General features: G+C 64.4%; 4 protein-coding genes across 13 annotated transcripts in view; all 4 read left to right on the forward strand.

Annotated features, from left to right (window-relative positions):
- Window positions 1–25,069, forward strand: part of LOC135317600 (butyrophilin subfamily 1 member A1-like) — a 72,322-nt gene that overhangs the window by 9,939 nt on the left and 37,314 nt on the right. For 2 of the 8 annotated variants that reach the window (XM_064473933.1, XM_064473936.1), the window contains 2 exons: window positions 11,966–11,998; window positions 12,260–13,450. The exons of 4 other annotated variants lie outside the window; for them this stretch is intronic. In XM_064473933.1, the coding sequence (XP_064330003.1) occupies window positions 11,966–11,998; window positions 12,260–12,939 (713 nt within the window). In that variant the 3' untranslated portion in view covers window positions 12,940–13,450. Of the gene's footprint in view, window positions 1–11,965; window positions 12,060–12,259; window positions 13,451–25,069 lie in introns of those variants that run through there. 2 more of the 8 variants (XM_064473940.1, XM_064473935.1) reach the window with 2 other exon arrangements.
- LOC135317610 (zinc finger and SCAN domain-containing protein 2-like) lies at window positions 104–24,710 on the forward strand. Of its 3 annotated transcripts, XR_010376389.1 has the most exons (4): window positions 105–306; window positions 831–1,643; window positions 3,259–5,516; window positions 21,307–24,710. XR_010376389.1 is itself a non-coding variant. In XM_064473972.1 (3 exons), the coding sequence occupies exons 2-3, from the start codon at window positions 833–835 to the stop codon at window positions 4,029–4,031; spliced, it is 1,581 nt and encodes a 526-aa protein (XP_064330042.1). In that variant the 5' UTR covers window positions 104–306; window positions 831–832; the 3' UTR covers window positions 4,032–7,131. The 3 variants fall into 3 exon arrangements, 2 of the variants coding, with proteins under 2 accessions (XP_064330042.1, XP_064330041.1); XM_064473972.1 differs by lacking the exon at window positions 21,307–24,710 and having other exon boundaries at window positions 104–306; window positions 3,262–7,131; XM_064473971.1 differs by lacking the exon at window positions 21,307–24,710 and having other exon boundaries at window positions 3,259–7,131.
- Window positions 7,354–10,239, forward strand: LOC135317638 (myelin-oligodendrocyte glycoprotein-like). The gene is made up of 4 exons (XM_064474053.1): window positions 7,354–7,931; window positions 8,624–8,740; window positions 9,129–9,476; window positions 10,040–10,239. Exons 1-4 carry the CDS (start codon window positions 7,901–7,903, stop codon window positions 10,222–10,224), a joined length of 681 nt encoding a protein of 226 aa, XP_064330123.1. The 5' UTR covers window positions 7,354–7,900; the 3' UTR covers window positions 10,225–10,239.
- Window positions 15,909–23,139, forward strand: LOC104040836 (zinc finger and SCAN domain-containing protein 2). The gene is made up of 6 exons (XM_064473739.1): window positions 15,909–16,104; window positions 16,625–17,437; window positions 19,056–19,794; window positions 21,082–21,227; window positions 21,567–21,675; window positions 22,620–23,139. The coding sequence occupies exons 2-6, from the start codon at window positions 16,627–16,629 to the stop codon at window positions 23,137–23,139; spliced, it is 2,325 nt and encodes a 774-aa protein (XP_064329809.1). The 5' UTR covers window positions 15,909–16,104; window positions 16,625–16,626.

The following is a 25,069-nucleotide window of genomic DNA, read 5'->3' on the forward strand; positions in this document are numbered from 1 at the left end:
GATGCTCTCCCCCGGGGAGGGGGAGGGGACGGGGCTCCCCCGCCCCCCCCCGCCCCTCTGTGCCCGGGGGGAGGAGTGGCGGGGGAGGACGCCCCCGCCCCCGCCCCCCGCCCCCCCCGCCCCGGGGGCCGGTTGCAGCCCGGCTGCGTGTGCGGAGGCGCAGGAAGGGGCTGGGACAAGGCTGAGCCGCCGAGCGGTGGGAGGGGGCGGCGGCGGCAGCGGCGCTGGGGACACCCCCCCCTTCACCCCCACCCCCCCACCCTGCACCCAGAGCTCGGCGGGGCGGTGGGCACCGAGACAGGGGAGGTGGGTTTGGGGGAGGGGGGCACCACCCGCGGGTCGCATCCCCCCCACCGGCGTGTCCCCCCACCGCATCCCCCCACCGCGTTGGAACAGCGTGGAAAACCCCTTTCCCCCCGCTTTTTTTAATATATACGGGGCGGGAGGGGTTTTTTTTGGGGGGGGGGCGCCGAAGCCCCCTCGGAGGGACGCGCCGGTGGCGGGGGGGGCTGCGCGCGGGCAGCGGGATCGGGCAGCGAAACGCCGGAGACATGAAATGGTGGGAAGGTCCCCGCTCCGGAGCCGGGTTTTCCCCTTGGGGATGCGCCCCCCCATCCCCCATCGCCCCCCAACCCCCTCCCCGGCTCGGCTGGGGGTCAGACCCTCGGCCGGCGGGGGCTCCGTCAGCCCCCCGCGGCGTCCGCCATGGCCGGGCGAGAGCTCGGCGCGACCGGGCGCGTTGAAGGGGCGGCCGTGGGCGCGGTGGTGACCCCCCACCGCCACCCCCCACCCCCGCCACCCCCCACCGTCCCCCTCTCTCGTCCCCACAGGTATGGGGTGGACGAGCAAGGAGGAGAACCCCGAGAAGGTCGTGGTGAAGGTGGAGCAAGGCGCGGGGGCGGTGGAAGGCGCTGCTGAAGATGAGGAGGCAACGCGGGACGAAGGCTGCGGGATCTGGAGGCCGGGAGGCGACGGCGTTGGGGTGAGGTGGGGAGAAACGGCCAACCAAGGCAACGCGGATGAGCTGGGCGGAAGCGGGTCCCAGCCGAAGCCGAAACCCAAGCGGAAGCTGCACAAGTGCGAGGAGTGCGGCCGGGTCTTCAACTGGAGGAACCACCTCGTCCGCCACCAGCGCCTCCACACGGGCGAGCGGCCCTACAAGTGCTCCCTCTGCGGGAAGGGCTTCAACGACGGCTCCCCGCTGCTCATCCACGAGATGCTCCACCGCGGGGAGAAGCCCTACAAGTGCTTGGATTGCGGGAAGAGCTTCAGCCAAAGCTCCCACCTCATCTCCCACCAGGTGGTCCACACCGATGAGAAACCCTACGTCTGTCCCGACTGCGGGAAGTGCTTCGCCCGGCAGCAATATCTCCTCATGCACCGCCGCGTCCACACGGGCGAGAGACCCTACAAGTGCCGGGATTGCGGGAAGAGCTTCCGGAAAAGCTCCGACCTGGTGAGACACAAGACGGTCCACACGGGCGAGAAACCCTTCAAGTGTCCCGTCTGCGGGAAGGGTTTCACCCAAAACTTCCGCTGTAACGCCCACAAGAAGGTCCACAGCAAGGAGGGGGAGGGCGGCCGAGCGGCGTCGCCGCCCCGGCACACGCAGCAGAGCAGCCGCCAGACCACGGTCCCACCAGGTAACCTTGACTTCTTGGGTCCGTCCTGGTGAAACTGGCTTCGGTTGGGTTCGAGCTGCGCCCGGCGCCGGGCGGGAGGGTCGCGGGGGTGCGGGGACCCCCCGTTTGCTGGTGTGCTGTGCTACGTTGGGTGGTGGAGGCCTTGTGGGGTCAGCGAGGCTCGGTGTTGGGTCCTGCCCTTGGGTCACACCAACCCCAGGCAGCGCCCCAGGCCCGGGGCAGAGGGGCTGGGAAGTGCCCGGCGGAGAAGGCCCTGGGGGTGCTGGCTGACAGCCGGCTGGGCATGAGCCAGCAGTGCCCGGGTGGCCAAGGAGGCCACCAGCCCCCGGGCTTGTGTCAGCACTGGGGTGGCCAGCAGGGGCCGGGCAGGGATGGGGCCCCTGTGCTCGGCCCTGGGGAGGCCCCACCTCGAGTGCTGGGCTCAGGTTTGGGCCCCTCGGGACAAGAAGGGCCTGGAGGGGCTGGAGCGTGTCCAGAGAAGGGCAGCGGGGCTGGGGCAGGGTCTGGAGCACAAGTGTGCTGGGGGGCGGCTGGGGGAGCTGGGGGGGTTTAGCCTGGAGAAGGGGGGGCTGAGGGGAGCCCTTCTCGCTCTCTGCAGCTGCCTGAGAGGGGCTGGAGTGAGGGGGGGGCTGGTCTCTGCTCCCAAGTCACCAGTGACAGGACGAGAGGGAACGGCCTCAGGCTGCGCCAGGGCAGGTTTAGGTTGGAGATTGGGAACAATTTCTTCACCAAAAGTGTTGTCAGGCCCTGGCAGAGGCTGCCCCGAGAGGTGGGGGAGTCACCGTCCCTGGGGGGGTTCAAACACCGCGCAGACGCGGCCCTCGACATGGTTTAGGAGGCCTTGGGGAGGTTGGGTTGAGGTTGGACTTCATGGTCCTCGAGGTCTCTCCCAACCTTATGATGCGGTGACCCTGCGTATCCCAGATATCCCATATCTGGGAAGTCGTGGCCGCCGGGTGACGTCCCTGGGACTGGAAGAAGGGGAATGTTGTGCCCGTCTTTATAAAAGGGTAGAAAGGAGGGCCCGGGGAGGCGCCGCCCCGTCGGCCTCCGCTCGGTGCCGGGGAGGCCGCGGAGCGGATCCTCCCAGGCGACGCGGGAAATGCTGCCCACGGAAACGCTCCCAGGGCCGGAGCCCCTCTGCGGCGGGGCCGGGCTGGGGGAGTTGGGGCTCTCCGTCCTGGGGAGGCGGCGGCTGCGGGGAGGCCTCCATGCGGCCTCTTAAAGGGAGACCATAGGAAGGGTGGGGGGCGACCTCTTTAGCAAGGCCTGATGTGACAGGACAAGGGGGGATGGTTTTAAACTAAAGGAGGGTGGGTTTAGGCCGGACCTAAGGACAAAATGTTTCACGCCGAGGGTGGTGAAGCCCCGGCCCAGGCTCCCCGGGGAGGTGGTCGATGCCCCGTCCCTGGAGACACCCAAGGCCCGGTTGGATGGGGCTCGGAGCGACCTGCTCTAGTGGGAGATGTCCCCGCTCGTGGCAGGGGCTTGGACTCGATGGCCTCAAAAGGTCCCTCCAGCCCAAACCGTGGTGTGATTCCCACCATCCTCCCACCTTGGAGACTCCCCCCGGTGTTGCAGGTGGGGCGGTCACACCTCGGCCCCGTTCTCTCAGCAGGTGACGGCGGCCACCGAGAGACTTCCCAGCCCGGAGACCCCCAGCAAGGAGGACGAGGCAGGTCCAGCTCGAGGATGGAGGGCGGGGGCGGGCGTCGGGGTCCCGAGGAGCACAAAGCCCCCCCGGAGCGGCCGGGAGCGGGGCCGTGGCCTGGCGAGGGGCCGGCGCGGCCGCCTCCTCCTGCGGCCGCCTCGGAGGCGCCCGGGGGGACGTTCCCCGGCGAGGAGCGGGCGCACGAGCGGCGGCGAAGCTTCGGCTGCCGGAAGAGCCCGGGCCACCAGCGGCAGCCCCGTGGCCACCAGCGCCCCGGCCGCGGGAAGGGCTTCGGCGAGGGCTCCGACCTCGCGTCCCGGCGGCCGGAGGGACCCGCCGAGCCCCGGGGCCCGGCGATAAGCCCGGAGCTCCTCCAGCGGGGCCCGCGCGCGGCCGAGAGGTCCCACCTCTGCTCCGAGTGCGGGAAGAGCTTCACGCGGAGGTTCAACCTCAAGCTCCACAAGAAGCTCCACACCGGGGAGAGGCCCCACAAGTGCCCCGAGTGCGGGCTGAGCTTCACCAACACGTCCCACCTCATCGACCACCACCGACCCCGTTGGGGCAGGAAAGGACCGACCCCCCCGCTCCCCTCGAGCCTCTGCCCTGGCTCCGATTCGCGCCGGAGCCTGAGCTGTTTAGAAAAGCAGGGAGGCTGCCGAGCGCTGGAAGAAGGGGGCGGCGGGTCCCGTCACCGGCTCCGGGTCGGGTGGGCGCGGGGCGTTACCCGCCATGGATAAATGCCAAAGCCAAGCCCAGCCGGTGGGCGCGGGAGGCGGCAGCGTCCCCCCTGCGCCCGGCGCTGCAGGGAAGGGAGGGCCTGCTTCTCGCCGCTGCCTCGCGCCCAGGAGGGTCGGTCCCGGTTTCGGGGAGAGCTCTGGCGGCGCAGGGGGGACCGAGGAGCTCCTGACCCGCCAGGGATCCGCGCGGTCGCAGGACCTCCGGCCGGCACCGAGGCGTTCTCGGGGAGAAGCTCCCAGCCCCGGCGCCAGGGGCTCTGAGCAAGGCGCCTGGAAGGGAAGAGGCATTCCTCTCGCCCGAGGGGCGGCTGCCTGCCCGTGCGGTGCGGCGAAAGCCCCGCAGGGTGGGCTGCAAAGGTACCTAAGGCAAGGATGCCGTGCCAGGGGCCGGCCGCGCGTAGGGCGCCGGGGCGTGTGGGCTGGTGCTGGTGGCTGCTCGTTCTGGGTGGCCAGAAGCCTCTCCCTGTGGCACCCCTCAGGCTGGAGAAGCAGTCCCAGTGGCACTGGAAGGAATAAGCCCTGGTTTCGGGATGCCGATTGGAACGCCCTCAGAGCGAGGAGCCCGTCTGGTGGCAAAAGTCATCCGCTCACTGGGAAGGCGATGCGCGAGGCAGCGGGACGGACACACACCGTGGAGGCCGCGGTCTAGTGGGAAGGTGGAAAGAATGAGGCAAACGAAGCAAAGGCAGGTGAGCAGAATTTGTCAGGAAGAGCAGCTCAAGCGGCCGGACGCTCTCCCGGCCGCGTCGCCAAGAGCAGGGGTTGCAGCGAGACCCAGAGAAAGGGTCGGCCCTTTTGAAATACCGCAGGGGAGGCCTGATGGAAGCCTAAATCGTGAGCCGGGCCCGACAGAGTCAGTAGGGAAAGAGTGTCTTAAAGAGGATGGGATTCCTCCAGGGCAGGTTTTGTCTTCCCTGAAGAGGTGAGCTGAGCTCACCCTTAGGCCCGGCTCCTGCGGCCCCCAAATTTGGGTCAGGAGAGGGGCTCTGTCTAAGGACGTGGCACGCGGGACCTGTGGCAGGACGTTGGGAAGGAGCCTCTCGAGCCCTCCTGACTACATCTGCGGCAGCCAGGCTTGATGGAGGGGGGCCGCGGGCTCGTCACAGCCGGCTCGGGGCAGGACGCCCACCAGGTACGTGGGCTGTGGGGAAACAGAACAAAAGCCCCTGGAAAGGGGCGAGTCGTGAGTCGTGCCTGGGCTCCGGGCATGGCTTATGCGGATTTAGGCCGTGCACAGGGCGCGCTCTCCGTTGCAGGTATTGCAGTTTTGTGGGGGACGGTGATAGAGACACGGAGGCCAAAACTCTAACTGTTGTAATGCCGCCAGCAGAAAGTGAAGGATTAGAGGCCAGTTTCGTTCTGAAGTTAGGTCCGGGCTTCGGGAAGGTGCCCAACACCTCGAGTATTTCTCCTTGTGTCCCCACCTGAGGCGCACCGGAGCAGAAACCCCGCAGGATGCGGCCCCCGGGCCCGGCAGGGAGGTCAGTGCCTTTGGTCAAGGCCCGCAGAGGGCCGAGAGCAGACGGTACGTGCTCCTCACACACGGACAGAGCCACAACAGCAGCCGCAGCACGTGGGACCCGATTCTCCTCCTGTTATTCCTGTAAGCCAGAAAGCCGGGCAGGTCCTGGGGAGCGGGCGCCGCGCTCGGCCTGGGACGGAGAGCCACAGACTTCGGGTTTGGAAGGGCGGGTGGACGGTCCCTCGCAGGGCGGTTTGGTCCCGGGTTCGGTTGTTCCAGGGGTTGCGACGCCCACCCTGGCAACGACAACGAGCCGCATGAAGGCGGCGATGCCGAGGCCTGTCTTTGTCGGCAGCGTAACACGGGCCACAGATTATGGACGTCCCGGGTGAAACGTCTGCAACTCCCAAAGGGGGGAATTGCGACGGCAAACGTGCCTGTTCTTCTGGGATGCGGCGGGGTAGCGCAGGAGTTAGTCGTGGTTAAGAGAGGGTCAGCGTGAGGGGTGGCAACTGACCCCTGAGAACCTTCCCGAGGCAGTAAATAACGCTGGGGCCGGGCGAGAGGGTATCGGCAACGCACGCCGCGCTGGCGAGGGCCTGCGGAAAGCCTGGCAGCGGGGCCGTCCTGCCGCAGAGAGGGGGGGAGGTAAGGGGAGGCCAGGGGGGACGTCCCCAGCGGTGAAAGGGAACTTCTGGGCCCAGAAGGCGCCGAATCGGCGGCGGGGGGAGGTGGCGACCGCCCGCTCAGCGGGGGCACGACAGGAGCGACCCCCGCGCCCCTCTCGAGCCTCTGCAGGGAATGAAATTCACGCTGGAGCTGGAGCCTTCAGCAAAGAAGCTGCAGAGCACTGGGAGGAGGGGGCGCTGGGCCAGGCCAAGGGTGAGGCAGGCGCGGTGCGGTGGCTGCCACGGGCCCCACCGGGGCCCCCAGAGCTGGGGTCCCGAAGAGCGGGTTCCTTCGCCCGCGCTGCAAAACGCCAACCCCCACCCAGAGCCGCGGGGTTTGGATGGGCCCGTTTGGGGGCTGGGCTGGGGGCTGGGCGGTGACTGCACAGAGCTGCCGTGCGCTGCGAGGCGTTGGCACAGCGCCCTGTGCCCGTGACAGCCCACACCCGCACTGCCGCCCATCGAGCTGCTGCTCAGGCCTCGTCTCGCTCCGCTCGAGAGGTTCAGCTGCCTGTCAGTGCCCCACGCGTGCTCCGAGAGCGAGGGGCTCGTTGGAGCAGGGGGGTTTCTGCCCTGCTTTGGGGGATGCTGGGCGCTCTAATGGGGAGAGTTCACCTAGAGGCCCCTCCGTGTTAGCTCTTGCCAACACCCCGACTCCTTGCAGGCACCTGCTGGAAGAACAACGCGGCAGCTCGCGCGTCACCCACCGAGTGCCCGGACGCGCAGAGGACCGCTTCCTCGCACAGGCGTGCGATGGGCCAAGCAGGGAGGAGGCGCTGCTGGACTTGCCGCGCACAGGCCGAGAAAGCCTGCTGTGCCATATCCCGGTCAGCGACAGCCTCGGCTGCACCGGCCACAGCGTTGTGGGGCTGGGGATGCTGCTGAGCGTGCCGGAGGTCAGCTCTCAGGCAAGGGTTCTGGATTTCGGAAGAGCAAACTTCAGCTCACTCAGGGCTGGGCTGGGAGGGGTTCGGTGGGAGGCTTCCGTGGAAGACAACGGAGATAGTGAGAGGCAGAGGCGGAGGCGTGGACGGCAGCAAAGCTGTCGTGGGAAATTAAAGAAGAGCTCGCTGCAGCTGATCCTGAGATTTAGCCCTCCTAAAAAGCTGTTTTCCCCATTTTTTGCGTGGGAGGGGTCGCGGGAGATACCTGTGAGCTCGTTGAAAGGCTTTAAGGAAGTTCCTGGCGGTATCTCAGCTCGAGGGAGAGGAAGGGAGCTGTGACTCATGCCCTTATCAGCCAGCAGCTTTCCAGACCAAGGCCACGGCTCCTTTAGGACGAGCTCAGAGGTTGTCCCTCCAGTCTTTGCTGGTGCCTGTTGTTCAGTGACATCACAAGCCTGACTTTGAGGGAAAAAACGCTCTTGCAAAGGCAATGCCTGCACTGCATGTATATATATATATAGAGAGAGAGATGTAAATCGCACAGGCAGGGGTCGGCTGCACGCTCGGCCCTTGGGCAGCAGCGACGATGCACCCGGGACGGACGGACGGACGGACGGACAGAGGGGGAGGTGTGACCTGAGGGTTTGTACTTTGACCTTGTCTCGGAGGCAGTTATGGGCTTGTGCCCGCCCGGATCTGCCCCACCTCCCTTCCCAGAAGCCATAACGCACGAAGAGAAAGGGAATTTTGCTTTCGGTTTCAGGTCCCTTGTGGGGCTGCGCTGTTGTCTCCCCCTGCCCAGCCCCACGGCGGGGGGCAGGAGCGCAGCACCGCAGCCCACCCCCGCCAGGAGCGATGGCTGCCTGCACCCCAGCAGGCAGGGCTGGTAGGGCAGGGCGCTTGGGCGGGCATCGGGGGGCACGCGGGTGGAAGGGGCCCCCAGGGGTGCAGCCGGCCATGGGGGTCCCCACGGGGACATTTGGGGACCTCCCCCAACCAGGGGACCCAGCCCAGGGCCAAATCTGAATGGGGGTGGGGGTTTTGGGGTGCGGGGATTTATGGGGTGGTTTGTTGTGGTTCTGTTTAAGAGCGCAGCCTGTTCAACCCTGCCCCATGGTTGCAAAAATCAGCTCCCACCACCCCAAACTGCCCCTTTCTCCCTCCTGCCCTCCCGGCTTTGCGGGAAGCCCTGAGCCCTTGCAGAGTTGTGACAGCAGTGCCGGACCCGAGCCCGGGCTGTGCAAAGAGCACCGTCAGAGACAGCAGAATGGGGGTATTTTATTCTGTGGGTGGGTGGGAAAAGGTCGAGGGAGGAGGGGCACCTCCATCCCTGGAGGTACCAACCTCACGCGGGCAGGACCCAGAGCTACCCAGCCCCTCGGCCCGCTCTGAGCAGGGCTTGGTGCAGGGAGCCCACTGATCCCACCCACCCTACACGCTTTTTCACCAGTGCCGAGTTCTCCAGCGTTTTCTGTCCAGGCTTCATCTACAAAACCCCCTTCAAATGGGTGCTCTCGGCACCGCCCCCGCGGTTGTGTTAAATGGATTTGTCGTTCCCCTCCGTTCATCTTTCCCCAGTGAAAGCGGATGGGAAGGTGCTGGTTTCCTCACGCCCCTGCCTCCCTCGCGTCACCTCTGCCCTGGCTCGTGCTGTGATTTTCTCCTGTGCCTTTCTCGTCCCTGAGCTGGAGGGCGGTAAGGAGCTCCAGAACTTCTTCCGTGACACCCACCCTTTGGGATATATTTTTTCCCCCGGCATCTTAACACGATGCAAAAGGTGTATTTAAAAGGCAGGTGGGATAAAGAGCGAGGTGTGGGGTCTCGTGGGAGGTGGTGGAAGCGCCCTACGAAGCGGTGAGGGTTTGGGGATCCGTCATCTCCATGGGTGGAGCTCCAGAGCCAGCCCAGTCCTCGACCGTCTAAAAAGACCCCAAGCTCTGCCTCCAGCACTTCCAGACGTGCCACGAACCCAACCACAGTCCTTAAAAACCCAACTCAATTATGTGCACGTCGAGGCAGCAGCAGAACCGCGTGTGCCCGTGTGTCTCAGGCGTCTCTTCTTCTCACCCGCCACCTTTCGCAGCCCAGTTCAGGGTCTTGGGACCCGACCAGCCGGTCACTGCCGTCGTGGGAGAAGACGTCGTGCTGCCTTGCCGCCTCTCCCCGAGGCTGAACGCCGAGAACATGGACGTCCTGTGGTTTTGGTCCACATCCTCCATCCATGTCCACATCTACCGCAGCGGGTGGGATGACTACTCCTTGCAGAATCCCCAATACCGGGGGAGGACAGAGCTGTCAAAGGAGGGCCTCTCTGTTGGGAACGTTTCCTTGAGGATCCTCAGCACCCGGCTGAGCGATGAGGGACAGTACCGGTGTCTCGTCCAAGATGGGGATTCTTATGAAGAAGCCTCTGTGGAGCTGCAGGTAGCAGGTAAAAGGCAGGAGTCAGGGTTGTCTACAAGACGCGCCCCCGGCATGTCCCATTTGCCCACCCCCACGCACAAATCCCCTCTGGTCTCTCTCTGCTGGGCAGCCCAGCTCCTCGCCAGCATCTCCCCACCTGCCTGGCCCCAGATCCCTGCACAACAGGGCCTGGCCCACGGCCAAAGCCCTCACACCTCTCCAGGAGAGCAACACCAGCCTCCGGAGAAACAAACCAGGCTTGGGTGTGCCCAGAGTGAAAGTCCGTGCGGTTCTGGGTTCATCTGGGGCAGGAGGCAAAGAGGGAGAAATGCCACCAATTCCAGGCCAAGGAACACTGAATTATTGTTTTAGGAGAAAGTTGGTCTCAGTGTAGTTTTGTAAAGAAACCTTGAATAAATCAGGGATTTTTTAATTAAACTTCAAGGACACACTATGAAATATCTACCTCAGGTCTAAATATTTCAACAAAGATGCTCAAAGTTTACGGAAAGGCACGTTCACTCCAACACACAACGTACACCCGTCATTGCATCCCAGATTAACCCAACTGGGGCAATTTTCCTATTCCAGACTCCATTTTCCCAAAGGAATATCCCTGGAAGGTGGCTTTCTTCGTGACCCTGGCTGCCTGCTTCGCTTCCCTGGTTGCCTTCCCTCTTTTCATCTCACGGCTACGAGGTAAGGCATTAGGCAGGAGCAAGGGGACTTTGGGGCACCCAAGAGGGTCTCTGAGCACCCAAGAGCACACGGAATGACGTGGACCTGCTCACGGGAGGACCAGCTGCCCCCACACATTTCAGACTCCCTCGAGCTCTGTCCCACTGAAACATGCCAAAAAGAGCACTTTGGAGGCCCCAAACGCAGAATCTCCATCCCCAAGAGCTCACGCCCTTGACCAGGGGGAACCACCACAGCCTCAAAGCAAACACCGGGGCTGCAGGCGCAGGAGGCAGAGCTCCAACACCACCAGACACCCCCATGTCACACCAGACCCCAAATCCAGCATCAGCCGACCCAAAACACACCTGAAATGTCCCCATTGTGGGTCACCCTCGCGTGACGTAGGTGTGGGAGAAACCTTCCTGTAACCCACGTGATGTTCTCTCTTCTCTCTTACAGCCCAAGGCAGAGAACTAGGTAAGAGACACTTTATTTTTCTCCCCCACTTTTGACAACAGAGTGGGGATGTTTTGATAGCGATGAGGGTTGGCTCTCGCATGCGTGCGTCTCCTAGATTTGCCTTGAAAGTGGCATTTGGTGGGTAATTTCACACCAAAAAGACATTTGACAGAATTACGAGGGGTGGGGAAGGGTTGAAAAGACTTCATTTAAATTCTGAAAGCACACCAAATAGACACGGAATTAGGGAAATCCCTGTTTTCCTCCTGCTGTTTCCCCTTTTCTAACCACGCTCTGCCAGTGATGCCGTTGCTGCGGAGCTGCCGCCCCATTCCCGTACCCCAGGCCGCTCACAAGTTCCTGTCAGGAAGGAAACTTCCTCTCACAGTTATTCCTGCTTTTCCTTCCAGGGAAACGCGATGCCGAAATCCGTAAGTGATGTGGGGTTTTTCTGTCGCTGAGGGGAAAATACGAGCTGCAGAGGGACGCTTGCTTCATGGCGGCAGTTCATGAGGCAGCGGGGAGGGGGCGAGCAAATGCGGGACCAGATCAAGTGCCTGACTCCGTCGGGGCTGGCCAACGTGGGTGACCGACCCTAGGGGAGACCAAATCTCTTCATTTTTGGGTAATAAACCTCTGAGGAGATGGGCTGCGGTTTAGGAAGCCCGTCCGTAGCCCGCAGGTTTGTAGGAGTTGAATTCTACCTCGGGTACGGCTTTTGAGGAGAGCTTGGCTTTGGGGTAACCGAATTCTGCAATAACAAAAATCAGCCTCCCTGGCTTTGGAGGAGTAGCAATATGGAGGAAGAAAACCAGCTTCCTCATCCTCAAGGGAATGAAACCCACCTTGGCATGGTTGTCCCCAAAGGCCACCCCAGGCAGCGATAAATCCCCATCTCCCCTTGGCGCCCAACGTCAAATCGCCAGCGTTGATGGCCACATGGCTGACGGAGAGGCCTCAAGCGAGAGGAGGACCCAGGCACCCTTCTGCTCTTGGCATCAGGGCACGCCGGCCATCAAAACCCTCTTTCAGACAACCAATTCAGCAGGTTTTTCCCCCAGATAATTTAAACACCATTCAACACGGACTGTTTTGGCGTGGGGAGGGATGGGTCGTGCTCAGGTTTGTTACCAAGCCCCCTCCAAGAGTGATGGCAAACACTCTCAGGGGCTAACTAAAAACCCCAAACTGGACCAGGAAGGATGTCCATGTTCCCATTTTGGTGAATCTATGTTGTCAAATAAGGTAAATTTGGGTACATGAAAGGCAAGCATGGCTGGGAGTGGTCTGCAGTGCTGGGGACCACCACCCCAAATCACCCCACGGCCCCTCCTCATGCCACCGCACCTGCTTGTGACCACGTCTCTTTGCTTTCAGGGTGGAGAAACGCCTTTGTGCCGGTGGAAGAAGGTACCGGGGTGTGGGGCTTTGCCTCTCCATGGGTCTCTTCCCCTGTGCTGCTGGTGGGGGGGTGGGTAAATGGAGGGCTGAGCCTCCACGCCCCAACTGCTCTGATGCCCCCCGCTCCCTTTCCCCACCACATCTCCCTTTTTCTGTCTCTCTTTTTGTGGCACTTGAGGTCCCACAAATCAGTTCTCCAAGGGGAGCCCACCTGAGGAGACCCCAAAGGCAACGGGGGTCTCCAGCTGAGCTCTCCCCCTCTCCCCGCAGTGCACGTCACGCTGGACGCGGACACGGCGCACCCACAGCTCATCCTCTCGGATGGTGGGAAGAGCGTACGGTGGGGAGACACGTGGCAAGAGGTGCCAGATAACCCCGAGAGATACGACACCTACCGCTGCGTCCTGGGCCAGGAGGGATTCACCTCCGGAACATACTTCTGGGATGTGGATGTGGGGATGGAGGAAGGATGGGAATGGGCATTGGGGGTGGCCAAGGAGTCCACGGAGAGGAAGGGATGGATCAAGCTGAATCCTCGAAACGGGATCTGGGCTATTGGTCACTGTGAGGGAGAGTATCGGGCTCTGACCTCCCCTGAGTTCACATTTCTCAGCCTCACAAAGAGACCCCGGACAATTCGGGTTTACCTGGACACTGAGGCACAGAAGGTAGCCTTCTTCAACGCTGACAACCAAGATCTGCTCTACACCTTCCCACTGGGCCCCTTGAGTGGGGAGAGGATCCGTCCCTGGTTCTGGGTGTACGTGTCCGCCCAACTCACCCTGAGGTCACCTCCTTCGCCCCCACCCGTCCCCAGCAAGGAGGAGCCTCTGCTCCCTTCCTGCATCCCCCTGCCGACCCTCCCCACGGGACGACGGGCCCCGCGCACGCCGACAGCAGGACATGACCAAGACGGGGAAATCCATGCTGCTGTCCACGAGCAGCCATGATCAATGCCCAAGGCTCTGCCAGCTGCGTCGTGCCACCAGGGCGCCCCGAGACTCTCCCAGTGAAGCCATGGCGGCCCCCCCACCTGAGCAGAGCTATCCCCGCTCCTGCTGGAGCCTGCGACAAGATGTAGCCGTGGCTAAGGCACATTCGCCTCTCCTAAGGTGATGTCTCCAAGCAAGGCGCTTCCGCTGAGACGCCCTTGTGCTTCTGCTACGGGCAGAGTCCGACCCAACCAGGCTGTTGGGACCCGAGGGCGTCAGAACCCCCCTGAGATAGGGAAGAGAAACCCCCCAGTGCCAGAACCGAGATGAGAGTCTGGGGAGAAGGAGCCGCACATCTCCACCCTCTTCCTCTCTACTTCACCTCCAGCCCCCAAAGCCTCATCAAACGGGGCCAGTTGAAGGGCTGGGGGTGGTCTCTGGCCAGGCGCTCAGTTCCTGACACCTACCACCTCCCCCGGCATTCCAATGTACTCATAAAATAGCCTTTTTCTATAAAAATTCTCTCCTTGACACCTCTGTGAGTGACTTGATGGGGAGGAAGGGTCCTGCAGAGCAGCCACGTTCCGCCAAGGGTCCGGATCATCAGGCAAAGCCAGAGGGATGAGGCAGGTCCAGGGTCGAGGCAGGAACCAAGTCTGCACATCAGGAGGAACCATGGGCTGCAGCTCAGCCTTGGCCATGGCCCCCCCAACAGAGCCCAGCACCCTGGGCTGGGCTTAAGGAGAGCCCCTGGGCCATCAGCTGGTCCTAGGTGGGGCTGATCAGGGTCATTCATGCTAATTAGCCCTGATAATGCTAATAAGCCCTGATTAGGCCCTGACAATGCTGCTGCCTGAGGACAGGGTCCTGTCTGCAGACCCTTCTGCTGGTGACCGCTGAGCCCCGTAGGCATCTCCAAGGGGTGCGTGTCCCACTTCCCTCCACGCACGGTGCAGCTAAAGGGAGCTTCTCTTTTTCTTCAGCTTCTGGCTGAGCTGGAGGAAGTCGGCAGCAGAGCCCCGACCTGCCCTGGCAGCGGCTTTTAAACCCCAAATCTCACCGACCCCCAGTACATTTGCAGTTGTTGGGGGGGAAAAACCTCAGCAGATGCTGGTTCTCTCTTCCCGTCACCCCTTTCTGCACCCAGAGATGGTTCAAGAAACGCAAGGCCAGGCTGCACCCAGCGGGGCCTTGCTGAACCCCTGGGAGATGCTCCCCCAGGTGGATGGTCTCCCTTGGGTGATGGTCACGTGAGGATGACGCCCCCTCCATGGGTGATGGTCTCCCTTGGGTGATGGTCACCTGAGGATTACGCCCCCTCCATGGGTGATAGTCTCCCTTGGGTGATGGTCACCTGAGGATGATGCCCCCTCCATGGGTGATGGTCTCCCTTGGGTGATGGTCACGTGAGGGTGACACCCCCTCCATGGGTGATGGTCTCCCTTGGGTGATGGTCACCTGAGGATGACGCCCCCTCCATGGGTGATGGTCTCCCTTGGGTGATGGTCACCTGAGGATGACGCCCCCTCCATGGGTGATGGTCTCCCTTGGGTGATGGTCACCTGAGGATGACGCCCCCTCCATGGGTGATGGTCTCCCTTGGGTGATGGTCACCTGAGGGTGACGCCCCCTCCATGGGTGATGGTCTCCCTTGGGTGATGGTCACGTGCGGATGGTACCCCCTCCATGGGTGATGGTCTCCCTTGGGTGATGGTCACCTGAGGATGACGCCCCCTCCATGGGTGATGGTCTCCCTTGGGTGATGGTCACCTGAGGATGACGCCCCCTCCATGGGTGATGCTTTCCTTGGGATGGTCACAGAACCACAGCCTGGTGGGGGCTGGAAGGACCTTCTGGAGCTCACCCCATCCCACCCCCCGCTTGAGCAGGCCCCCCCAGAGCAGGGGCCCAGGGCCGCGGCCAGGCGGGGGGTGAATGTCCCCAGGGAAGGGACCCCACAGACCCCAAGAGACGCTGTTGACCAGGGCTGGCCCCAGCGCAGCCCCCTGGGGAGCACCGCGAGGGGCGCGGGACGCGGTCGCGTCCCCCCTGCCCTGGGTGTCCCTGCTCGAGCCGGGGGGTTGGGTCTCCGGAGGCCCCTCCCCGACCCCCACGGTCTTCTGGGGGTCTGGGGTCCTCGATGCTCCGTGGGAACCTCCCGCGTTGCTTCTCGCCGTGTTGCTTCTCCAGCGAATCTCAGGGTGGTTGGGGGTCCCCCCCACGAGGACCAGGGCCCGCCACCGTGAGGCTCCTTCCAGGGGTCTGCGGAGCCTTCACCGACTTCCTCTTCCTCACCAGGTGGGCTGGAGCAAACGCCCGCATCAGGGTCGCCGTTATTCCGCTGCCCCTTGATTTCTACCCGCAAGCTCTCGGCTTGTTCCCCTTCCACTCCTCCGTGGGTGCTGCCCCCCCGTGGGTGCTGCCCCCCATGGGTGATCCCCTTCCATAAGTGATGCCCCCTCAGGGGTGATGCCCCTCAATGAGCGATGACCCCCCCCATGGGTGATGCCCCCCCCATGGGTGATGCCCCTCCACGGGTGATGTGCTGGGTCGGAGGGGGTCTCCTGGACATGATGCCCCCCCAAGGACCGTGCCCCCCATGCATAATGTTTGGGTTGGAGGGGGCTCCCCTAGATGTGGGTGATGCCCCTCCATGGGTGCTGCCCCCCCAGGGGTGATGTTTGGGGTTGGAGGGGGCTCTCCTGGACAAGATGCCCCCCCCACGGGTGATTCCCCCCCATGGCTGCTCCCCCCCCCAAGAAGCGACGCTCTCCGGGGGGCGCCGGTCACCCAAAGGTGACACCCCCCGAGGCAGGGACTCCCCCCTCCCCCACTGATGCTCGCCGGGGGGGGTGGGGGTGCAGCTGCCCCGAGGGTGATGCTCTCCCCCGGGGAGGGGGAGGGGACGGGGCTCCCCCGCCCCCCCCCGCCCCTCTGTGCCCGGGGGGAGGAGTGGCGGGGGAGGACGCCCCCGCCCCCGCCCCCCGCCCCCCCCGCCCCGGGGGCCGGTTGCAGCCCGGCTGCGTGTGCGGAGGCGCAGGAAGGGGCTGGGACAAGGCTGAGCCGCCGAGCGGTGGGAGGGGGCGGCGGCGGCAGCGGCGCTGGGGACACCCCCCCCTTCACCCCCACCCCCCCACCCTGCACCCAGAGCTCGGCGGGGCGGTGGGCACCGAGACAGGGGAGGTGGGTTTGGGGGAGGGGGGGGCACCCGCGGGTCGCATCCCCCCCACCGGCGTGTCCCCCCACCGCATCCCCCCACCGCGTTGGAACAGCGTGGGAAACCCCTTTCCCCCCGCTTTTCTTAATATATACGGGGCGGGAGGGGTTTTTTTTGGGGGGGTCGCCGAAGCCCCCTCGGAGGGACGCGCCGGTGGCGGGGGGGCTGCGCGCGGGCAGCGGGATCGGGCAGCGAAACGCCGGAGACATGAAATGGTGGGAAGGTCCCCGCTCCGGAGCCGGGTTTTTCCCTTGGGGATGCGCCCCCCCATCCCCCATCGCCCCCCAACCCCCTCCCCGGCTCGGCTGGGGGTCAGACCCTCGGCCGGCGGGGGCTCCGTCAGCCCCCCGCGGCGTCCGCCATGGCCGGGCGAGAGCTCGGCGCGACCGGGCGCGTTGAAGGGGCGGCCGCGGGCGCGGTGGTGACCCCCCACCGCCACCCCCCACCCCCGCCACCCCCCACCGTCCCCCTCTCTCGTCCCCACAGGTATGGGGTGGGCGAGCAAGGAGGAGAACCCCGAGAAGGTCGTGGTGAAGGTGGAGCAAGGCGCGGGGGCGGTGGAAGGCGCTGCTGAAGATGAGGAGGCAACGCGGGACGAAGGCTGCGGGATCTGGAGGCCGGGAGGCGACGGCGTTGGGGTGAGGTGGGGAGAAACGGCCAACCAAGGCAACGCGGATGAGCTGGGCGGAAGCGGGTCCCAGCCGAAGCCGAAACCCAAGCGGAAGCTGCACAAGTGCGAGGAGTGCGGCCGGGTCTTCAACTGGAGGAACCACCTCGTCCGCCACCAGCGCCTCCACACGGGCGAGCGGCCCTACAAGTGCTCCCTCTGCGGGAAGGGCTTCAACGACGGCTCCCCGCTGCTCATCCACGAGATGCTCCATCGCGGGGAGAAGCCCTACAAGTGCTTGGATTGCGGGAAGAGCTTCAGCCAAAGCTCCCACCTCATCTCCCACCAGGTGGTCCACACCGATGAGAAACCCTACGTCTGTCCCGACTGCGGGAAGTGCTTCGCCCGGCAGCAATATCTCCTCATGCACCGCCGCGTCCACACGGGCGAGAGACCCTACAAGTGCCGGGATTGCGGGAAGAGCTTCCGGAAAAGCTCCGACCTGGTGAGACACAAGACGGTCCACACGGGCGAGAAACCCTTCAAGTGTCCCGTCTGCGGGAAGGGTTTCACCCAAAACTTCCGCTGTAACGCCCACAAGAAGGTCCACAGCAAGGAGGGGGAGGGCGGCCGAGCGGCGTCGCCGCCCCGGCACACGCAGCAGAGCAGCCGCCAGACCACGGTCCCACCAGGTAACCTTGACTTCTTGGGTCCGTCCTGGTGAAACTGGCTTCGGTTGGGTTCGAGCTGCGCCCGGCGCCGGGCGGGAGGGTCGCGGGGGTGCGGGGACCCCCCGTTTGCTGGTGTGCTGTGCTACGTTGGGTGGTGGAGGCCTTGTGGGGTCAGCGAGGCTCGGTGTTGGGTCCTGCCCTTGGGTCACCCCAACCCCAGGCAGCGCCCCAGGCCCGGGGCAGAGGGGCTGGGAAGTGCCCGGCGGAGAAGGCCCTGGGGGTGCTGGCTGACAGCCGGCTGGGCATGAGCCAGCAGTGCCCGGGTGGCCAAGGAGGCCACCAGCCCCCGGGCTTGTGTCAGCACTGGGGTGGCCAGCAGGGGCCGGGCAGGGATGGGGCCCCTGTGCTCGGCCCTGGGGAGGCCCCACCTCGAGTGCTGGGCTCAGGTTTGGGCCCCTCGGGACAAGAAGGGCCTGGAGGGGCTGGAGCGTGTCCAGAGAAGGGCAGCGGGGCTGGGGCAGGGTCTGGAGCACAAGTGTGCTGGGGGGCGGCTGAGGGGGCTGGGGGGGTTTAGCCTGGAGAAGGGGGGGCTGAGGGGAGCCCTTCTCGCTCTCTGCAGCTGCCTGAGAGGGGCTGGAGTGAGGGGGGGGCTGGTCTCTGCCCCCAAGTCACCAGTGACGGGAGGAGAGGGAACGGCCTCAGGCTGCGTCAGGGGAGGTTTAGGTTGGAGATTGGGAACAATTTCTTCACCAAAAGTGTTGTCAGGCCCTGGCAGAGGCTGCCCCGAGAGGTGGGGGAGTCACCGTCCCTGGGGGGGTTCAAACACCGCGCAGACGCGGCCCTCGACATGGTTTAGGAGGCCTTGGGGGGGTTGGGTTGAGGTTGGACTTGATGATCCTCGAGGTCTCTCCCAACCTTATGATGCGGTGACCCTGCGTATCCCAGATATCCCATATCTGGGAAGTCGTGGCCGCCGGGTGACGTCCCTGGGACTGGAAGAAGGGGAATGTTGTGCCCGTCTTTATAAAAGGGTAGAAAGGAGGGCCCGGGGAGGCGCCGCCCCGTCGGCCTCCGCTCGGTGCCGGGGAGGCCGCGGAGCGGATCCTCCCAGGCGACGCGGGAAATGCTGCCCACGGAAACGCTCCCAGGGCCGGAGCCCCTCTGCGGCGGGGCCGGGCTGGGGGAGTTGGGGCTCTCCGTCCTGGGGAGGTGGCGGCTGCGGGGAGGCCTCCATGCGGCCTCTTAAAGGGAGACCATAGGAAGGGTGGGGGGCGACCTCTTTAGCAAGGCCTGATGTGACAGGACAAGGGGGGATGGTTTTAAACTAAAGGAGGGTGGGTTTAGGCCGGACCTAAGGACAAAATGTTTCACGCCGAGGGTGGTGAAGCCCCGGCCCAGGCTCCCCGGGGAGGTGGTCGATGCCCCATCCCTGGAGACACCCAAGGCCCGGTTGGACGGGGCTCGGAGCGACCTGCTCTAGTGGGAGATGTCCCCGCTCGTGGCAGGGGCTTGGACTCGATGGCCTCAAAAGGTCCCTCCAGCCCAAACCGTGGTGTGATTCCCACCATCCTCCCACCTTGGAGACCCCCCCCGGTGTTGCAGGTGGGGCGGTCACACCTCGGCCCCGTTCTCTCAGCAGGTGACGGCGGCCACCGAGAGACTTCCCAGCCCGGAGACCCCCAGCAAGGAGGACGAGGCGGGTCCAGCTCGAGGATGGAGGGCGGGGGCGGGCGTCGGGGTCCCGAGGAGCACAAAGCCCCCCCGGAGCGGCCGGGAGCGGGGCCGTGGCCTGGCGAGGGGCCGGCGCGGCCGCCTCCTCCTGCGGCCGCCTCGGAGGCGCCCGGGGGGACGTTCCCCGGCGAGGAGCGGGCGCACGAGCGGCGGCGAAGCTTCAGCTGCCGGAAGAGCCCGGGCCACCAGCGGCAGCCCCGCGGCCACCAGCGCCCCGGCCGCGGGAAGGGCTTCGGCGAGGGCTCCGACCTCGCGTCCCGGCGGCCGGAGGGACCCGCCGAGCCCCGGGGCCCGGCGATAAGCCCGGAGCTCCTCCAGCGGGGCCCGCGCGCGGCCGAGAGGTCCCACCTCTGCTCCGAGTACGGGAAGAGCTTCACGCGGAGGTTCAACCTCAAGCTCCACAAGAAGCTCCACACCGGGGAGAGGCCCCACAAGTGCCCCGAGTGCGGGCTGAGCTTCACCAACACGTCCCACCTCATCGACCACCACCGACCCCGTTGGGGCAGGAAAGGACCGACCCCCCCGCTCCCCTCGAGCCTCTGCCCTGGCTCCGATTCGCGCCGGAGCCTGAGCTGTTTAGAAAAGCAGGGAGGCTGCCGAGCGCTGGAAGAAGGGGGTGGCGGGTCCCGTCACCGGCTCCGGGTCGGGTGGGCGCGGGGCGTTACCCGCCATGGATAAATGCCAAAGCCAAGCCCAGCCGGTGGGCGCGGGAGGCGGCAGCGTCCCCCCTGCGCCCGGCGCTGCAGGGAAGGGAGGGCCTGCTTCTCGCCGCTGCCTCGCGCCCAGGAGGGTCGGTCCCGGTTTCGGGGAGAGCTCTGGCGGCGCAGGGGGGACCGAGGAGCTCCTGACCCGCCAGGGATCCGCGCGGTCGCAGGACCTCCGGCCGGCACCGAGGCGTTCTCGGGGAGAAGCTCCCAGCCCCGGCGCGAGGGGCTCTGAGCAAGGCGCCTGGAAGGGAAGAGGCATTCCTCTCGCCCGAGGGGCGGCTGCCTGCCCGTGCGGTGCGGCGAAAGCCCCGCAGGGTGGGCTGCAAAGGTACCTAAGGCAAGGATGCCGTGCCAGGGGCCGGCCGCGCGTAGGGCGCCGGGGCGTGTGGGCTGGTGCTGGGGGCTGCTCGTTCTGGGTGGCCAGAAGCCTCTCCCTGTGGCACCCCTCAGGCTGGAGAAGCAGTCCCAGTGGCACTGGAAGGAATAAGCCCTGGTTTCGGGATGCCGATTGGAACGCCCTCAGAGCGAGGAGCCCGTCTGGTGGCAAAAGTCATCCGGTCACTGGGAAGGCGATGCGCGAGGCAGCGGGACGGACACACACCGTGGAGGCCGCGGTCTAGTGGGAAGGTGGAAAGAATGAGGCAAACGAAGCAAAGGCAAGTGAGCAGAATTTGTCAGGAAGAGCAGCTCAAGCGGCCGGACGCTCTCCCGGCCGCGTCGCCGAGAGCAGGGGTTGCAGCGAGACCCAGAGAAAGGGTCGGCCCTTTTGAAATACCGCAGGGGAGGCCTGATGGAAGCCTAAATCGTGAGCCGGGCCCGACAGAGTCGGTAGGGAAAGAGTGTCTTAAAGAGGATGGGATTCCTCCAGGGCAGGTTTTGTCTTCCCTGAAGAGGTGAGCTGAGCTCACCCTTAGGCCCGGCTCCTGCGGCCCCCAAATTTGGGTCGGGAGAGGGGCTCTGTCTAAGGACGTGGCACGCGGGACCTGTGGCAGGACGTTGGGAAGGAGCCTCTCGAGCCCTCCTGACTACATCTGCGGCAGCCAGGCTTGATGGAGGGGGGCCGCGGGCTCGTCACAGCCGGCTCGGGGCAGGACGCCCACCAGGTACGTGGGCTGTGGGGAAACAGAACAAAAGCCCCTGGAAAGGGGCGAGTCGTGAGTCGTGCCTGGGCTCCGGGCATGGCTTATGCGGATTTAGGCCGTGCACAGGGCGCGCTCTCTGTTGCAGGTATCGCAGTTTTGTGGGGGACGGTGATAGAGACACGGAGGCCAAAACTCTAACTGTGGTAATGCCGCCAGCAGAAAGTGAAGGATTAGAGGCCAGTTTCGTTCTGAAGTTGGGTCCGGGCTTCGGGAAGGTGCCCAACACCTCGAGTATTTCTCCTTGTGTCCCCACCTGAGGCGCACCGGAGCAGAAACCCCGCAGGATGCGGCCCCCGGGCCCGGCAGGGAGGTCAGTGCCTTTGGTCAAGGCCCGCAGAGGGCCGAGAGCAGACGGTACGTGCTCCTCACACACGGACAGAGCCACAACAGCAGCCGCAGCACGTGGGACCCGATTCTCCTCCTGTTATTCCTGTAAGCCAGAAAGCCGGGCAGGTCCTGGGGAGCGGGCGCCGCGCTCGGCCTGGGACGGAGAGCCACAGACTTCGGGTTTGGAAGGGCGGGTGGACGGTCCCTCGCAGGGCGGTTTGGTCCCGGGTTCGGTTGTTCCAGGGGTTGCGACGCCCACCCTGGCAACGACAACGAGCCGCATGAAGGCGGCGATGCCGAGGCCTGTCTTTGTCGGCAGCGTAACACGGGCCACAGATTATGGACGTCCCGGGTGAAACGTCTGCAACTCCCAAAGGGGGGAATTGTGACGGCAAACGTGCCTGTTCTTCTGGGATGCGGCGGGGTAGCGCAGGAGTTAGTCGTGGTTAAGAGAGGGTCAGCGTGAGGGGTGGCAACTGACCCCTGAGAACCTTCCCGAGGCAGTAAATAACGCTGGGGCCGGGCGAGAGGGTATCGGCAACGCACGCCGCGCTGGCGAGGGCCTGCGGAAAGCCTGGCAGCGGGGCCGTCCTGCCGCAGAGAGGGGGGGAGGTAAGGGGAGGCCAGGGGGGACGTCCCCAGCGGTGAAAGGGAACTTCTGGGCCCAGAAGGCGCCGAATCGGCGGCGGGGGGAGGTGGCGACCGCCCGCTCAGCGGGGGCACGACAGGAGCGACCCCCGCGCCCCTCTCGAGCCTCTGCAGGGAATGAAATTCACGCTGGAGCTGGAGCCTTCAGCAAAGAAGCTGCAGAGCACTGGGAGGAGCGGGCGCTGGGCCAGGCCAAGGGTGAGGCAGGCGCGGTGCGGTGGCTGCCACGGGCCCCGCCGGGGCCCCCAGAGCTGGGGTCCCGAAGAGCGGGTTCCTTCGCCCGCGCTGCAAAACGCCAACCCCCGCCCAGAGCCGCGGGGTTTGGATGGGCCCGTTTGGGGGCTGGGCTGGGGGCTGGGCGGTGACTGCACAGAGCTGCCGTGCGCTGCGAGGCGTTGGCACAGCGCCCTGTGCCCGTGACAGCCCACACCCGCACTGCCGCCCATCGAGCTGCTGCTCAGGCCTCGTCTCGCTCCGCTCGAGAGGTTCAGCTGCCTGTCAGTGCCCCACGCGTGCTCCGAGAGCGAGGGGCTCGTTGGAGCAGGGGGGTTTCTGCCCTGCTTTGGGGGATGCTGGGCGCTCTAATGGGGAGAGTTCACCTAGAGGCCCCTCCGTGTTAGCTCTTGCCAACACCCCGACTCCTTGCAGGCACCTGCTGGAAGAACAACGCGGCAGCTCGCGCGTCACCCACCGAGTGCCCGGACGCGCAGAGGACCGCTTCCTCGCACAGGCGTGCGATGGGCCAAGCAGGGAGGAGGCGCTGCTGGACTTGCCGCGCACAGGCCGAGAAAGCCTGCTGTGCCATATCCCGGTCAGCGACAGCCTCGGCTGCACCGGCCACAGCGTTGTGGGGCTGGGGATGCTGCTGAGCGTGCCGGAGGTCAGCTCTCAGGCAAGGGTTCTGGATTTCGGAAGAGCAAACTTCAGCTCACTCAGGGCTCGGCTGGGAGGGGTTCGGTGGGAGGCTTCCGTGGAAGACAACGGAGCCGGTGAGAGCTGGGGGTTCTTCAAGAACTCTCTCTTGGAAGCACAAAGCCAGTTCATCCCCTACAAAGGAAAGGGCAGTAAGCGCAGCAAGAGGCCCCCGTGGCTCAACCATGACCTCCTGGGTCTACTCAAATGCAAACTGAACCAAACACCGACCCACCAGCGGTGCAGGAAGAGCTAGTGTATGAACTACTGCAGGAGCTTGACCCCCACAAATCCATGGGCCCTGGCGCCATCCACCCGAGGGTGTGAGAGAGCTGGCTGACATCATCGCAAGGCCGCTCTCCATCATCTTTGAGAAGTCACGGAGGACGGGGGATGTCCCAGAGCACTGGAGGAAGGCAAATGTTGTCCCCATCTACAGGAAGGGCTGGAGGGAGGATCCGGGTAACTCTAGGCCCATCAGCCTTACTTCAGTCCCTGGGAAAGTTATGGAACGACTCCTCCTGGGGGCCGTCACAAGTCAAGTGAAGCCCGTGATTGGGAAAGGCCAACATGGCTTCGCTAAGGGCAGATCGTGCTTGACTAACCTGGTGGCCTTCTAGGACACAGTGACTTGCCTGGCTGACGTGGGGCGGGCGGTGGACATTGTCTACCTGGACCTCTCCAGGGCCTTTGATACGGTCCCCCACAGCCTCCTCCTGGAGAGATTGATGTGTTATGGCCCAGACGAGGGGTCTGTGCAGTGGGTGGGGACCTGGCTGACGGGCCGCACCCACCGGGTGGTGGTAAATAGCTCCTTCTCAGACTGGCAACCTGTCACTGGTGGGGTCCCCCAGGGATCGATATTGGGCCCAATGTTATTCAGCATCTTTATAAGTGATCTGGGTACCGGCATCAAGCGTGGCCTGATGGAGTTTGCTGATGACAGCAAGGTGAGTGGGGAAGCAGACACTCCAGAGGGGAGAGCTGCTCTGCAGGGGGGTCTGGGTAGGCTGGAGGAGTGGGCCAGCAAGAGCCTTATGAAGGTCAACAAGGACAAGTGGAAGGTCCTGCACCTGGGAAAACATAATCGGGGAGTGCAGCACAGCCTGGGACCCACCTGGCTGGGGAGCAGCTCTGTGGGGAGGGACCTGGGGGTCCTGGTGGGGGGAAGCTCAACGTGAGCCAACAGTGGCTGCTGCGGCCAAGAAGGCCAACGGGATGCTGGGTTGTGTCAACAAGGGCATCGCCAGCAGAGAGAAAGAAGTCATCATCCCGCTCTACTCAGTGCTGGCCAGGCCACCCCTGGAGCGCTGTGTCCAGTTCTGGTCCCCGCTGTACAAACAGGATGGGACAGGCTGGAAGGGGCCCAGAGAGGGGCCGCCAGGATGGTCAGAGGACTGGGAAGCTGCCGTACGAGGATGGGCTGGGAGAGCTGGGTTTGTTCAGCCTTGAGAAAAGGAGGCTCAGAGGGGGTCTCATCCCCGTGTACCAGGACTAAGCGGCAGCTACAAAGGAGATGGAGACTCCCTTTTATTTTGAACAAACAATACTCATCGATAAAGCCAAGGGTGGGCTGTGCGTGAGGCCCGTGAGGTGGGGGCGGCTTGGGGGCAACGTGGTTGCACCCAGGGAATGCGTGGGAATGCCTGAAACAAAAGGAGGGGGATTTTTCTCTTCTGCTGGGTGGGTTTTTAACTCTTTCTTTGTATTTCTCTTAAACCTGTTTCCCTCCTCTGCTCCTCAAACTGATAATTGCAGCCGCGTCTGGCAAATGCCCTTCCCTGGGGTGTCGAAATGGGAAAGAATAAACTCTCTGAGCTGCTCCCACGCGTCTGTTTTTACTGGGGCTCCGCTTTATTAGAACAAAAGGTGGCACAAGGGGAAAAACCGAAGGGTAAAAGTGCCCGGAAAGGTTTATTCCTGGTGCAGAAGTGACGGGGGAAGGTGCAACGAAAGGTTTATTCCTGGTGCCGACCCCAGCCCGGTGCTGGCTTCCAACCTCACCCCCCATCCTAAACACGCCGCGCGTTGGACAGGCAGAGGCGGAGGCATGGACGGCAGCAAAGCTGTCGTGGGAAATTAAAGAAGAGCTCACTGCAGCTGATCCTGAGATTTAGCCCTCCTAAAAAGCTGTTTTCCCTATTTTTTGCGTGGGAGGGGTCGCGGGAGATACCTGTGAGCTCGTT

The sequence above is a fragment of the Phalacrocorax carbo genome, chromosome 26, assembly GCF_963921805.1.
Source record: "Phalacrocorax carbo chromosome 26, bPhaCar2.1, whole genome shotgun sequence".
Classification (NCBI taxonomy): Eukaryota; Metazoa; Chordata; class Aves; order Suliformes; family Phalacrocoracidae; genus Phalacrocorax; species Phalacrocorax carbo.

What these genes read in the sequence shown, in the direction of transcription:
- LOC135317610 (XM_064473971.1), top strand. Translation starts at nt 833, where the DNA reads ATGGGGTGGACGAGCAAGGAGGAGAACCCCGAGAAGGTCGTGGTGAAG. An exon ending in CCAGACCACGGTCCCACCAG is followed by an intron (nt 1,644 to 3,258) that starts GTAACCTTGACT and finishes CCGTTCTCTCAG; the next exon opens with CAGGTGACGGCGGCCACCGA.
- LOC135317638 (XM_064474053.1), top strand. Translation starts at nt 7,901, where the DNA reads ATGGCTGCCTGCACCCCAGCAGGCAGGGCTG. An exon ending in CGTCCCTGAGCTGGAGGGCG is followed by an intron (nt 8,741 to 9,128) that starts GTAAGGAGCTCC and finishes CACCTTTCGCAG; the next exon opens with CCCAGTTCAGGGTCTTGGGA. An exon ending in TGTGGAGCTGCAGGTAGCAG is followed by an intron (nt 9,477 to 10,039) that starts GTAAAAGGCAGG and finishes TTCCTATTCCAG; the next exon opens with ACTCCATTTTCCCAAAGGAA.
- LOC104040836 (XM_064473739.1), top strand. Translation starts at nt 16,627, where the DNA reads ATGGGGTGGGCGAGCAAGGAGGAGAACCCCGAGAAGGTCGTGGTGAAG. An exon ending in CGTCACCGGCTCCGGGTCGG is followed by an intron (nt 19,795 to 21,081) that starts GTGGGCGCGGGG and finishes TCTCTGTTGCAG; the next exon opens with GTATCGCAGTTTTGTGGGGG. An exon ending in GAAGGTGCCCAACACCTCGA is followed by an intron (nt 21,228 to 21,566) that starts GTATTTCTCCTT and finishes CGGTTGTTCCAG; the next exon opens with GGGTTGCGACGCCCACCCTG.